The sequence below is a fragment of the Cheilinus undulatus genome, linkage group 1 (genome assembly GCF_018320785.1).
Source record: "Cheilinus undulatus linkage group 1, ASM1832078v1, whole genome shotgun sequence".
NCBI classification, from domain to species: Eukaryota; Metazoa; Chordata; class Actinopteri; order Labriformes; family Labridae; genus Cheilinus; species Cheilinus undulatus.
The window spans coordinates 34988081-35004038 of record NC_054865.1 but is presented as its reverse complement, the minus strand read 5'-3'; the positions used below and the strand labels follow the sequence as shown (position 1 = coordinate 35004038).

The following is a 15958-nucleotide window of genomic DNA, read 5'->3' as shown; positions in this document are numbered from 1 at the left end:
CCTCCAACTAGCTGTGAGGGCCTGTCTCCTAAAACTGAGAGTATTAAAGTTAAATCCACGCATGTATTAACACATCCACAACAACTGCTGGCCTAACATATTCATGAGGTAACAGATTAAAGGATAAATCAGAAGTTTGAGATCAGGGCTTCAAGGTGGCCACAAACGTGAAGAAGTGGGGGGAAATTCAGGAAAAGGTATCTGTGGTGTAATTATGTTTGATTTCTTAATTTTATGTCAATCTTTCAAGATCAAGCCTCTTAAATGTTCTATAATCTAAAACCTCTTGACAGGAAAAAGGAGGTGGTGAGACAGATGCAGGCTCATCATTTGCAAACCCCCGGAGGATGCTGTTTCTCCATCAGCACATCGTCCTTTCTTCACAGCATGGGGACAATCTCACAGTGTCTGTTTCACATCAAAGAGGACGGCCCTGAAACGGTGACAGTGATGAATGCAGAGAAAACATGCTCGCGCTCAGCCTGTCGCCTCACCTTTTCACAGCGCGCGGTGAACGGAAGATAAGACAACCAACCGGTGTGACAATGCTCAGCCGGTGCCTCAAACGTATTCACAGAGCGCCCCCTGTCGGAGGAAACGAGAGCTAGAGGTATATTAATTATTTATTCATGTTGAAACAGTTAGCAAGAGCGGGTAGATAGGTATAAATGAGGGTGATTTAAGCAACAAGGTAATTAATAAGAGGGAAAATATGTGGGTGAACATGGCTGACAAGTGGAGCCACGGAGCTAGTAAGAAGAAAGGTGGGTGAGTAATTTTTCCCATGTTACAAAGAAAAGTGCAAGAAAGTTAGAGACGATTTAAAAGGAAACAAGTTGATTTATTTCATGTTTGGACCTTTGTCGAGATTTGGCTTTTGATAAAATAAAAACACAAAGAGACCGACTTTAATAGAAATATAATAAATTAGACAAGCTAGGCATTAGATAATGTAGCCTAATGTTTTGCATAGAAAATTGTTTTCAGCCAGATAAACCGGCATATTAATTTACGTATCGTTACCTAAATGGGCCTAGCTTGTGACGCAGTTTTAAATAGAGAAAACTGTGAACCCTGCACTCGTTTCGCCTTTAAAGTGACTTTTAAGGTCATCACTAATAAAAAGCATTGCACCGTCGAGTCATTATTTTTTTCTTTTGGCATTCAGGGACTTTTTTTTAAACCGTTATTAGTCTAATTATAATGCACGCGAGACTTTAAAGCATGTGTAATAGCAAAACCTGGGTGTTTTATTTTTCTCGTGATTATAACTTTATTTTCTTATGTGCCCCACCCCCACCCACACACATTTTTTTTTAAAGAACATTTTTTTGGTCTAGACAGTAGGTTATTTTAATTGAAAAGGGGAGCACAACCTAAAATAATAAAATTTACCACCAGGTACAGCTACTTAAATGAAGCCATTAGCATGTTTTAATTGTATGTTCGGCCGTATTACATAATGAGAAAGTCAACTGGGATGAATTAAAACAGACGACGAACTTTTAGAAATACAAACTTAAGTAAAACTCGTTAAAAATTTCAAACATTTACAAGGTAATGCAAATTTATATCTACATTATAATTCATAATTTAAATTTTAAAATGGACTCATTTTATGGGTTTTTCCCTATCCAGGCAATGTTGTAGACATGATCAACAAATAGCTCGTATGGCACAGTTAAGACGGCACGAGCTACATCAATGATTCTGTCCTTAGAGGAGTGTCTTTACTCTTATATTTTTAAAAATATGTAATTATATGAAACGTCAATGTAAGTCATGACTGAGTTTAAGGACCTATATGCTGGGTATAAAATGCGCTTTATTCTAAAGCTAGAGAAGCCTGTCAGTGTTCTTTGTTTAGTGCATTAACTACTAATTCGAATCGTACAATACCATTGACCAATTTGCAGCATAATTCCACATATGTCTTTGCTCAGAGACTTTCATGTGCATATTTATGGGATAAAAAAATGCCAAATAGTCCTGCTGTGGGTCTGTTAGAACTACATTGTTTATCCCGTTTCTGTAATAAAAAGTGGACCCCTTGTGGTGATAAGAGGAAATAGTAGCAACAAGCTTAACGTGCTGTCAGCCTGCAGAGCGCTCCACGGTCCGAGCGCACCGAGTGGGAGGCGGCAACCTGCACCGACAATCACACACACATACACACATACATACACTCCTTCTTAGTTGTTAGCTGTTTGTTCTGTCCGGAGGAAGACATCAAGGAGCCTCGAAGAGGAAAAAAACATGGAAGATGAGAAGAAGAGGAAGCTGAAGGAGAAATTTGGCCTGAGGCGGGACATCTTTAAGGAGTTCCTAGCGGAATTTCTGGGAATATTCGTCCTCATCGTGAGTACCTCCCTCTGCACCTGTCACCCAGCTTAAACAGCCGCTTTAAAGCTTTGAACCAGTATGCTAATAAGGTGTCAAACTGGGTCTCTGGGGACTCAGTCTGACTGCTGTCTCTCACATGTCTCTATTAGCAGATAGTAGCTATACTGTGAATAACAGACCCTGCCTTTGATGTGCTGTGCTGTAATTTGCTCCTGACAATCATAACAAGATGTGGCTGATGTGGGAATGTTTTTCTCTCTCACTGCTCCTTTAAAAGTGCATTGTAGCACAGAATATTAACCAATATCACCATATCACATTTATTTTAATTGATTATGAAGTTGTTGGGAAAATAAACAATAAATTATTAATAGAAATTTGTCACTTTGCACTAGAAAACAGTATATATCTTTAATTTTTGCAAAAACTGCCTGTTTTTTTGTTTGTTATCAAATTTATTTGTCTCTAGCTCCATGTGTCACCTCTCTGAATCCATTTTAATGCAGTGTCCACAGCAGCCCTATTTGTTTTTGGATGACTGCTCTTCTCCAACACTTTTTTTTAGTCTGAATTACTTCTGCCTTTTAACTAATAAGTGGGGTATTCATTATTTTCCAAGCTCTGAGTTGGACAAATTGTCTGTGGCAGTCGCAGGCTGTTGGTGGACAAGAGGGCTAGTGTTAATGGCGGGTATAATTGGAATAATTAAAAACAATGAGTCTTTCTACCTCCACCCTTTGTGTTTTTGTTCTTGTCTGTACCCCAGCTCTTCGGATGTGGTTCAGTGGCCCAGACGGTGCTGAGTAAAGGGGGTCTTGGGGAGCCTTTGACCATCCACATAGGTTTCACTCTGGGCGTCATGATGGCCGTCTACATGGCAGGGGGAGTGTCAGGTAAAAAGTGGCATGCACTTTTTATCTATTAATGCAGATTCCCATATTGCCACACCTGATTATCCTATCTGTCAACAAAAATATTTACACTCTCAGTTATAATGCTATGGTTATTTTTTCTGTGTTATCACTTTCCCACTAACATGCCAGAACATCAAAAAAAATCTAAGTTTTCTGAAGTCCACAGTAACATTTTTATCACATTTTTTTCCAAATGAACCAGAACCTGAAAAAAATGTTAACATATAAAAAAAAATCAGATCACGCATGGCTTTCCATTTATTAGAACAGTGTCCTTATGTTTCAGCTCTTCCTGCAAGTTTGTCATCAAAATGATGAAAAAAATAGCTCCTAGTAGCTGACCTGTTTCATCATCTATTTAAGGTTGTCTGAGATAAGAAATTAAAACTAGTGTAATATTTCAGCCCAAAAAAATCTGAAAATGGCTGTTACAAAGGTCCAAGCTTCATGTTTGCCTGCTATGGAGATGCAATCTTAGGTCATGGATATTTGCCACAACAATCTTCTCCATCCTGTTACCCTGTTCCTTTAATATAAAATTTGAAGTATGTACACAAAAAGTGTAAGCTAATTGATCTAAAAAATAAGTTTTAAAATGCAAACTAAGACATTTTAAGTCTTGATGTTTAAATGGGACTTCATGGGACATAAAGAGTAGAAAGAGTCTGCCTAAACTGGCAGCAGTTAACAGGTAAAAGGAATTATCAGTTGATAAATGTCACAAATTATAACTGTCAATTAATCATCAATCAAGGGATGCACAATGTTAAGGTTTACATTGAGCAGGGTTTGTGAATAGTTTTATTTTTGCCATCAGTGTTCACGGCTGTAGACAGTGAGCGTGGTTTAGCATAAAAACTGGAAAAAAAGGGATAAACCTTCTGCAGCTAAACAGCTGCACCCATCAGTCCCCCAGAGGCTTATTAATTTTGTAATATATTCATATTAAAAAAGCAGAACTGTAATGACAATTTGCTTTCGTATTAGGTTCATTTGTCCCACTTTTTTTGTCTAAAGGCTTGACTGACAACCAGCTGGGACTCTTAAAGTTTCTTAGTCAACAAGGAAAAATTTGAATCTGTAAGCCCCTTTAAAATAGAAGCTTGGTCCAAACCGTCTTTTACATACATGTTAAACTACAGGTAACATTTAATTGGTTGTTTTTGTTTTTTGGATAGAGCTAGGCTAGCTGTTTCCCCCTGTGCAAAGCTAAGCTAACCAGATGCATGCTACAGGCACATTTCTCTCATGCACACAAAAGAGTTATACCAAATATTCTGATCTCTGAAATGTCCCCAAGAAATAATATTTCCCAAAATATTGAGCAGCTTCTACCAAACCCTTTAAAGTTCTGGCAGGCAGACTTTGTAGTCCACACTAGCCAGTCTTAAGATGGTTTACTTATTGAATATTTTCATGCACCACTTAATTGAAGAAGTAAAGTTCTTTGTGTATTTTAAGACGATTTAAACTATTCAGGGAAAAATGTAGCGTATGGAGAATGGAAAAGGCTTTTTAAAAAATCTGTCTCTCATTTACTGTTTGCTCATGCTCATGCTACAGCGTTAGCCTGCTCATGCTACGTGTTTAATGAGAGGAGTTGTAAAGCTTCAGAGGAATAGCAGAAAAGCCTGAGGACAGCGAGGTTAATATATGGAGAGCTTTTGCTGCATGACTGGGCCATTCAGCCGCGGGGTCCACAGCTCAGTGGGAAGCTTCTGTCCGACGACATCTCTGAAGATGATCATAGGTATTGGACTAATGAGCTTTACTGGGGCAGGGGTCTCTGGAGAGGAAGGGGGTCAGGTGTGACAAGCCTAGCTTTCTAGGCTTCCTTGGCAGGGAGGCCCCATAGGAGAAGAAAACACAATTGTTTTCACTTTGTAGTCCCAGATTTTAGATGACAGTGTACCGTAAGTGTGACACATCATGGTCACTCTAATGACCTGCAGTCTACGTGTGCCTTAAGCAGATTCAGGCAGATTATGTCAGATGCAATTCAGACAGGCAGGTCTGGCTGGTTGTCGTGGTCAGTGTTTGTGAACAGGACGGGGAGATTAACAATGGGCGCATGGCTGATACCCCCAGTGGTGTTACCACAGCAAGGTCAAAGCCAAGATCCCAGAGTGTTAAATAAATGACCCCACACTGCCATCACAGCCCACTAACATTTGGCTGGAATGTGTTCAAACAACCCTCTTAAGGACAATGTGGAATATGGGAAAACAGACTGTGGAAGCAAAAACAGACCCTCTCGTCTGTCCTTTGTTATAAATATCCTGAAAGTCTTCAATGGACAAGCACACAAGGGTTTGGACATAAGTGCTCAATGATCAGACAACCTGTCACAGACTGTTTTAATCCAATGAACTCAGTTCACCTCATTTGGTACGACAACAAGACACGAGATACGCACCAAACTGTCAGCACCCAGTGCATTGTGGATAATGTAGGTGTTAAAGTTTTACTATTCATTGTGAATTTTCTAATAATGTTTTGCTAGTGTAATTTCAGTTTGAAGTAAAAGAAGTTTTCATGTTTCAAGAAAGCTTTGAGAGAATTTTATAGACTTTATAGAAAAAATACACTGACAACTGAAAACAATTACAATTGAAACGCGGCCTGAGTAAGAGCCACATTTTAATAGTTGTTTTAATTCATAAGGACCTAAGTGCTTTATGCCAGTGCTGTTTGCTGTTCTTCTTTTCCTTTTACAATAAAAGTTTGGTGCATGCAGGACTGAAAGTTTGGTTAAAACAAAATTAATTGGCAACAAATATTCAAACATATCCAAGGAACTTAATTCCCTCATCTTTTGTTGTTACATTGTTCCAGGAGCTCACGTGAACCCTGCAGTGTCTCTGGCCATGGTGATCCTAGGGAAGCTGTCTCTGAAGAAATTCCCCATCTATGTGCTGGCCCAGTTCCTGGGGGCTTTTGCTGGATCTTGTGCTGTCTATGGGCTTTATTATGGTGGGTGTAAATAAAGTACATGCATGCATTCATTACCATAGAATTGACTCTGAAACTAGAATAATCTAATTAATTTTTCTGCTTACACCCAAAAAACACACAAGTCTTTTAACTCGCACTTGTGTGTGGTTTGGGGGAAATTTAGTGACTCTACCGCAGACCATCCCTCTCAAGAGACAGTAAAAACTGTTCCTACGAAGATAATTTCATTTTGTTACTCTTTAACATTTACTGTTATTGAAACAAAAAAAGAAAACAGGACTTCCTTGTAAGTAATAGTTGCATTGATATTTGCTGATCTTAACTGAATTTCCTGTTTCACAGATGCTTTAATGGAATTTACCGATGGACAGTACATTGTTATGGGTACAAATGCTACAGCCGGCATATTTGCATCTTATCCAGCAAAACACCTCTCAGTGCTAAATGGATTTGTTGATCAGGTGAGACTAAAGACTTGAAACTGAAACTCATTTTTTAAAATAGATAGTCTATCATAATATTCTAGTGCAGTGATAAACTTCCCTAGTAGTATAAAAATAGTAAAACACAACACTATTGTCCAAAGTGCCTGATAGTATTCAGAAAACCATGCTATTGATTCTTAAATCAGTTTGTAGCTATAGGGGGCCTTTCTCTCTTTTTTTACATGGAATTATTGATGTGAGTGAGAAAGCAAACCACCACTGGGATACTGTGTGTATGGAAGCAACTAAAGCATACAGAGATGCATGTGAGCATGCATTTAGTGCAGTCATGGGCATGAATGTAGGAATAAATGGACATGTGAGTTGTTTTATGGAGTATGAACAATTATGCTGCATCGCTCAAAATAACTTCCATCTGTTCAGGATGGTTAGTATATCAGACCAGGCACACATGTTAGGTTTTTTTTTACATATTTAGAACACTATTTTTTAGAAAACACCCATAGTAATAAGCAATGTTAACATATCTGATGTAAACAATGCAGTAAAAGAATTTAAAAAATCAATAATTAATGAATAGATAAAATGCATTACAATAAGACTTAAATCAGTTCAGTAGAGGTTCTATTACTGATGTTTGTTTGTTAGCATAGGAACTACAGAATGTTTCATATTTGTAATGAGTTAATCTGATATTTAAAGTTTGATAAATATTTCAGATCTTTTTTTAATTATTATTTTTAAATTTGAAATATGTTCTTTTATGTTCTTGCTCCATGGTTTTCTAGTGTACATAACCATAAGGGGCTTTATAGTAAAGCTGCCCTTTGTGGGATTCAAACCAGGGGAAAGGGGAAGCCCCATAATAAGCTTAGGCAAAATAACATAGGGCAGAGTTCACCACAGCAGATGAGCAATACAAAACATCCTATCAAAAAAAATAACAAACAAAAACATACACTGTGCTCATTACCTGATGCTTTTGTCATTAAGGTAATTGCGACTGGTGCGTTGATTCTGTGCATCCTGGCCATCACTGACAAGAGGAACATTGGGGCTCCTAAAGGCGTGGAGCCGCTGTGCATTGGCCTGATCATCATGGCCATTGGAGTGTCCATGGGTCTAAACTGTGGTTATCCCATCAACCCAGCACGAGACCTGGGCCCACGGTTCTTCACAGCTGTGGCCGGGTGGGGCATGGAAGTATTCAGGTAATTTTACAGAAACAGTGCCTGTTGTCACAAGTAAAAGAGAGTTTGAAAATAGGTGCTTAAATGTTTTAATATCCTTTCACATGTTGGGCCTCTTGTTGAGACAGCCAGGAGTCCATTATTTACTGCTGTTCTTACTCTTTGCACCACCTAAAACGTAGTAAAAGTGTGATGGAAGAGACGTTAGCAAAGTAGCTGCTTTATCCTGTCACACGTGAAGAGCAGGGTATGAACAGCACTGCTCTCTTGACAATCCCAATCAATATTTTAAAGGCAATGCATGTATTTCATGCATTTTAAAAAAGAGCTAGGGATTTTATTTACAGTGAGCAGGGAGAGTTTCTGCGCACTTAATATAAAATATTTAGTGCTTCATTATTGAAATGTCACAGCTATGTATTCTTCAGTCTCCTTTTCTTCCTTGTTATCATAGCTTCTTCTGGCTCTGTTTTGTTTTTCTATTACATTACTGGTCAAAAGTCTCAGAACGTCATTACATTTGTTGTTTGAGCTATGTGAGTGCAGTTTATCACCATTTGTTTTGGAAAGCACCGGATTGTGAATGGATTATTTGTAAATATGACAACAACTACCCCCCAATATTGCAATTTCAATATAATATGCAATTCTTTTTTAAGTTCCTTGTTTTATGTATTTCCCAACACAAAAGAAGTAAATCATTCTATGTTACGACAAAGAAATTATATGATAGATTAAATTAAGGCTGAGCAATTTTTGAAACATTTCTGAATTGCAATTATTTTGACTTTTATTGTAAATTCGGTATGAATTGCATTAAAAGGAAATCACAATTTTGTCCTTCATTTTTTATGGGAAAACCTATACAATTCAAGGAAATAGGATTTTTTGGCAAACTATCCTAAGAATTGATACTTGAATGTTTGCATGATTTATACAGCATTTATATCTCTGCATTAAATATGTATTAAACTGGTATGTTGACACAAATTTCAGGTCAAAGAAATATTACATCCTCTGTGGTTTGAAAATTGCAGTAGGACATACCGCAATATAATCTAATTTCCGATTAATTGTCCAGCTCTAATTGTAGTACAACCTAAATCTAGCAAGGATCTTTGGGAAGAGCCAAAAATTTCTGCCATAATATTCTGAACCAGACTCGACAAAACTTCAAAGCAGCCCCTCATAAATGTTTAAGTTGGCCAAGTGCAACATGAGGCCCCACTTAGGACAAACTTTGCCATTTTGTTCTGAAAATTGCACAAATATGTCCTGTTTTTACTACCTCAATATACAGAGACTGCAAAATTAATATGTGTAGTAATTAAAAATGCAATAAAAATAAAAAGCTATTGTAGCCTAAGACTTTTGCACAGCTCTTTATATTCTACTGTGTTTATTAGAAGTGTAAGGTCCATCAGATATGGAAGTACACTATGTAATGTTAAAATATTCAGCATTTTTGCCTCTTGAGGGCAGCAAAAACATGATCACACAACTAAAATATATCATCAATTTTAAACTGGTGACAAATGTAATGGCTCACAGCTTCTTACAACACAATAATCAAAACAATCAAGAAGTTATTTTTGACTTTGTGATCAACATTAACGTTATGCCATATGACCAATTTAAAGTCTGTTTTTGATAACTACCAACTATATATGGGAATGTATTTCTCTGCAGCTGCTAAATTGCTTCACTATATTAATCTACTGGTCACTGATAGTGCGAAGGCTGTTTTTGGCTTTCTTCTATAGGTAGAGTAAGGTAGATTGCTAGAAAATTTTCCGCTGAAAACAGCTACCCTCTAATAAGTGGACTGACCTTATAAGAGAATCAAATCAGTAGAGTCTCAGGCAGGACAGCTGAACAATGAGCTGAAAATTTAATATAATGGTCTGTTAAGAGGATAGTTAGGGTTAGATAGAGGGGATGATGTAGCTGTAGCTGAAAAATTTCAAAAGTTTTTGAGGTAAGCTGCATGATTGAACACAAGCAGCTATTTTTTCACCCTGATTTTTCATTCAGCCTCCTGATAAAATTGTCTTTTTCATGTCAAACTTCCTTAAGTACAGATTTAAAGGCCAGAAGTGTCATCATAGCATTGGACTCTGCTGCTCTGTTTGCCAATTATTCTACATTTTTATAGCATCCTGTTCTGCCTCTGATTGAACCAGTTTTAAATGCAATGACAAATTACAACACAGAAACAACTACACAATAACACTCTAATGTCACAGAGTTTACATTTTATATACCATCTGCACGTTGCGAACAGGAGGGGGACAGGTTGAAACCCTGTCTCCCTTTGGACTTCGTCAAAAATGCAAACAAATCAGTCACATGTATATAAACTAAACATGTATATTAAGCATATGGCTCATGAAAGCAGACTATGTTTACTGTACTCTTACAGGAAGAAGAATACATATCCAGTATCTGCAAACACATGTACTTTGGTTAAAGAACCTTTTATGAACTATCGATCCTCAGGGCTTAAAAATTCATCCACTGTTATTCTATACAAAGTCAAAGCATGTATACAAGAATACAGGAAATGAAATTGTGTCATGTCTAATAGAAATATTTCATTACATATAAAATAAACTACATTCGTCTGGAAACTCCAAATAGGAATTGTGGATTACAATCTTATTTCAAGAAAGTAAAGTAAATTTTGCTTGCTGCCGTTCGTATCACATGCTCTATTTGCTTGTAAAATGTTGAAGTAGGATGCATTATCTGGACTTGTGAGGAAAGTGTAGCTTGTATTACATGCAATGGGATATTTTATCAAGCAGTTAGACCAATGTTATCAGTGATATGAGTTTTAGCAGTGAACTTGCTGTGGTAAAGAAGGGTGATCCTTTCAAAAGTTTTAACACATTCCTATAGTTGCTTTCATTTCATACCAACATTGATTTTGATGTTTTTTTCCTCCTAAATTGTTATATGGAAAAGCATCTTGATCTGTTGAATACATATCCAAAGCCGTTAGCATATCAGAGGCTTATCTCCTCCAGTCCCTGGCATATTTCCAAAGAGGAGCTTTCTAACCTAGCAGTGAACTCTGCTGGTCAAAGACTTGGGCTCACAGCCTCTAGATCCCTCCAAGGTCTTCAGAAGCATTTTTTGTTGTTCTTTACTGATTTAGTCAAAAAAAAAAATCTGGTCTTATCCCTAAGAACAATATTTTCTGCTGACGTGAAGAATGGTTCAAATAACATCTTGGAGTTGCCCAAAAGATGTCCTCTGCAGCTCTATGGTTGGGCTTTTGTGGAGGTACAGCCACAGAACTTAGAACCTTTGTGGTTTGATTGCCACTCCAAGACATCTTATCCCTTTGATCTATCATCTTCCTTTCCTGCCACTTTTTCCAGCTAGGATATTGGCATAGATAACCTTTTCATAAAGCAGGTTTGAATGCTTTTGCATCATACCTGCATCTTTATAGCTGGTGACAGATTTATTCTGTTTGTGTCTTGGCTCTCAACGCCCCATTTATCATTGACCCTTGGTCTTTTTAACCCCTGGCCTTGAAAGTGTCTGTTTCATGCTGAGATGCTGCTTAAATGCAGAGAATAAAGAGTTGATATTTGTCAAACTAGGCATAAGACACAGTTATAAACAATGGCGCCTTAGTAAAGATGGAAAATGCTAGACCTGACATAAATGTTGTTGAATATGACACTAAAGTGCATGGTAGAAGGCAGTTAAAGCTGTGGTTTAAGCTATACCACAGCTTAAAACCAGACCAGATGGCTCACTTAACTTCAAAGATGTATTTTACATTTAATGCACATATCTAAGCCCTTGGTCCCATCAGGTTCATAACATATAAACTGCAACAGAACATACATAATCTTAGATAATCTTTTACATTCCTGATACAGCAGATATTATTTAAAATGCAATGTAAGATATATTTAAAGTCAAGTCAGGCTTAGAATAGCTATATTTCACCCATTTCCAACTTAGGCTGTAAAAGTAGTCCATTCAAAGTCCACATGGCTTCAATTTGACCAACTTGGTGTCTATCTCTTGGTCAGATCATACTAGCTGATGCAATAGATTAAAGTCTATAATCCAGCAATATCCTTCATTTAGTCAACTTCCTGCTTTGCCTACGAGAGAGAAAGATGACCTGCTTGAATGCTTGTTTACATTCAGGCTTTTGCTATTAACTAGAGTCCTTTTGCCGACGGTAAAGGCTTCTTTGCAGGTGTATTGAGCAGGAGGACTCTAATCTCTGTCTGGCTCTGTCTGGGTCTGGCCAAAGTGAGAATGAGGACACATGTGCTAGGACTAACAAACAGAGCTCCTTAAGACTTTGCAGTAATCTGGGATAACTACATATAACTTGCTTCAGGTAGGATGATGCAAACAAACAGACTGGAGAGAAGATGTTCATTATTTCATTTAAAAGGGCACAAAAACAAATTATATGGGCTTTTATAAAACTGTGGGACTTGCAATAAAATTGATTTAGGTATCTTAAATTTGTATCTTAAACTAGCATGACAACTTCTCAAAATAAGTGAGTATTAAACAGTCTCTCTAGTCAATTCCAAAGTTGGCATAATTATTAGAAAACTTTTGACGTATTAAATGTTATCAAATTGTTCTGCATTGTACCGCATCCTACCTTATCCCATCTTGCAATACTGTATCATCCTGTCTGATATCATTTCACCAAATAGTATTATATTGTGTGGTACAGGTTGGCATTGTAATTATTAATGTAACATAAAGATACACCGATTGTGAAAATTAGGCGTGATACTGATTCTGCTGTTTAAGATAACAATTTAGCTAACTGCTGATGTTTGTATTTTGTTATTTTTATGACTTCTCTTGGTGTAACACTTCCACATTGCCAACATTTTCTCTCATGTTTGACCATTAAAACAGATCAGTTTTTCCACCAGGTGGCTTCTTTGGCCCATTAAAAATCTAATGTCATTCAGCAGTTAGGTGTACTAAACGGCAACATTAAAATGAGTGGACACCACCGATAAACACTGGCTACTGATATCTGTTCATGCCATATTACTTGGCCAATGGCCAATGTTTGTCAACAGGCCAAATATGGGTCCATACCAATGTTAAACCAATGCATCTGTACATTGTTTTTCCTGGCACACATTTTCAAACCTAGTTTGTGTCCTAGCCCACCATTTGAGAATCCTTGTTCTATGGCACTGGATCCCACCACATCCTATCTCTTCACAATATAACATCCTTTACTACTGTATTGCTTCACATCATCAGATTTAAAGATACGGTATGTTATAGTAATTAATCTTTTTTAAGCTAGTATCATACTACAGCATGTTGCTCTGCAGCATCATACATCATATCCTAACTATGTGTACATATTTTGTTGCACCAATCAGTGTTAATTTGGGCAGCTATTTTAAATTCAGTTTTAGTCTTTTGATTAAAATGTTACCAAGTTTTTGTCACATTTTCATTTTTGCACTTTAAAGTTTTAGTTTTTCTTTTAGAAAACTCAAAAAAGATAAAAAGTCCTTACATTTTAGTCAAAACTTTAGGTCAAAATGTTTAGTCTAATTTGAACTAATTGGATTTGCCAAACTGTAAAATTAATATAAATGTAACGACTCATATTTATGCACGATCAACACTTAAAATAACTTTGAAGTATACTGAAGAAAATCCTGACATACAGTGCAATCAGAAAGTATTCAGACCCCCTTCACTTCATGTTTTATGTGGCAGCCTGAGGCTGCAGCTGTTTAAATGACTTTTTCTCTCATTAACATACACTCAGTAGCTCTTGCCTTCCCATTTCACCTCTGCTTGTGTTTTAACAGATTATATGCACAGTAGAGAAATGTCTGCAAATATCTGCAAGTCCAGCACAAACATGTTAATCTTGTTTTTGTCTTTGTTTCTGATCTTCTTGAAAGAACTAAACAAACTTTCCATCAGAGTTTAAATTATCAAACACTTTCTTTAGCTGGTCTTAGTCCCATGAAATACTGCTCAGTGGTTTCAAGGTTTATGCAAGATGTTGTGTAATTATTGCTGAATACATACACATGCAATTGGGTATGATAACAATTATGTGTGGGTCTTCATACCTGCAGTGCTGGAGGCTGTTGGTGGTGGATCCCTGTGGCAGGACCCATGGTAGGCGGTGCAGTTGGAGCCGGCATCTATTTTCTCTTCATAGAGCTACATCACACTGAGCCTGAAAAACAGGAGGAGAACAACGTCCAAGACAAATATGAAATGGTAACAGTAAGTTAAATGTCAGGTTTAAGGTTGCTAGCAAAGCAACTTTTCTTATCTTATAACTTACACTCAGAAAGCTAAAATGTTCATCAGGTGAAACATTTTTATACATTTATACAACATTCCTGGGAAAACAAAGCATGCATTTGACATTTTTCAACTATGCATGAATGTTTCATAAAGCCTTTAAAATCGCTTTCAATAAAAAATGTGTTTTGTGAGGTTTCTGGTCGAACTGACAGGGCTCTTTCATGAATCAACATATTAGACTTGCTTGTTGAGACTTATTCTCTTGAGACATCAAACTTTTCTTCTATTCGATATCACACATTTTTAAGGAGCCACTGCTCCATTACAGCCGTATAGAATTCTTTTAGGTGTCAGAATCATCTCCACATTAGAAATAATTGCCAAGCTTCTCTAATGTATGGTTGTTTATAACAGATGCATGTAGCACTTAGAAAACCGAGGAGTTCATATGAAAGTGTAGTCATTTTGTTATTTTTAGCTTTGTGTTACAGAGTTGATGAATGTTGACTAACTTCGTTTTGCATGTATGTTAAAGACTTATTTGGGATTGATTGTGTTATCTTATTGTGTTGTAGCTTTTATTACACTTTTATTTAGCAAACCCAGCCTTAAAATGATCATACTCACATTACTGACATTTTCTAGTGGGTTGACACACAAACTTTTGCTTTATTCCTAAAAAACAGATATACCACCAGATTTACCATTTTTACATTTGTGTAAACCCTCTTTAAGAGATTAAATGCACTGCATACAAAGTTATTGTGAAAGAGCACAAGGGTTGCACAATGCATCAGAAAACAAGACAATCACTTTTTTAATGTGCTTTTGTCACACAGAAGAAGTTGAGTCAGTGGGACAGCGTCAAAGATTTTTCTTAAGTGTCCACAATGAAACATGCAATCTTGTCCTGTCATGAACTAATCTCTTTTTCTGTTTTTTTTTCTTGTTGTTGATTATTTCCAGTTGCTTTTCTAAGGTAGTTTGTTAACATTATTTTCTCAAGTATTACATGTCTGAATAAGCTATTTTTGTTTTACATTATTACATTATCTACTGAGTAAAGGTTGATTATATGATTTGTTTGTTCACACTTGACATGTAGGTTTTCAAAACAAAAAGTGTTGTTAGTAGAGTTTTTGTGATACACAAATGAAACAATATGCAACGATGATGCTACCTGTTGTTTTGAAAAAATAAATGGAAAAAATTATTAACACTGCTGCAAGCATTCATTGATACCTCCAGTCGATCTGTGGGAAAAAACAAACACAATATACTGTTTCTGTGAGAATAACTGGATTTAGTAGCCATGTATGGTGTTGGTAAGGAAGTGCTTTGACTGAGTAAGCTCAGACATTCTGCCAAATTTTAAGTAAAACGCTGACAGCTAGTAACCTGACATGCCAGATGGATTTGTTTCACACATCGCCAGTGAAAAACAAGGAAATGGGTGTATCAAACTGCTTTGCAAGGTTAGACAGCTAGGCTTTGTTTTAATAATCCAGTTATTTCTTTTATAAAGATTACATTTTGACATTTTCTATTGAAAAACACATGTAAATAACTCCCTCAGCTGCCTAGGTCTGTTATGGTTCATGCTGCCTTACTGTCATTCTGGGACTCTTGAAGAGAAGAGAGCCATTGTTTGAAATAAACACAAAATACATGTGCCCTAATGAAAGGATAAGTACTCTGCAAAGAGACCTCTTATCTTACTCATGACTCTATGCACTACTGAGAAGTTACATAATCTACCATACAGCCCTTTGCTGCCACAGTATTGCCACCTTCATGGACCCAGGCTCCATAC

The 15958-nt window shown here is 36.8% G+C and overlaps 1 protein-coding gene across 2 annotated transcripts; it reads left to right on the top strand.

The window, feature by feature from the left end:
- The first annotated feature begins 138 nt into the window (after positions 1–138).
- Positions 139–15322, top strand: aqp9b (aquaporin 9b). Of its 2 annotated transcripts, XM_041788197.1 has the most exons (8): positions 139–197; positions 294–610; positions 2227–2358; positions 3110–3236; positions 6093–6230; positions 6555–6673; positions 7652–7869; positions 13968–15322. In XM_041788197.1, the coding sequence occupies exons 3-8, from the start codon at positions 2257–2259 to the stop codon at positions 14128–14130; spliced, it is 867 nt and encodes a 288-aa protein (XP_041644131.1). In that variant the 5' UTR covers positions 139–197; positions 294–610; positions 2227–2256; the 3' UTR covers positions 14131–15322. The 2 variants fall into 2 exon arrangements, with proteins under 2 accessions (XP_041644131.1, XP_041644139.1); XM_041788205.1 differs by having other exon boundaries at positions 170–610.
- Positions 15323–15958: the final 636 nt, after the last annotated feature.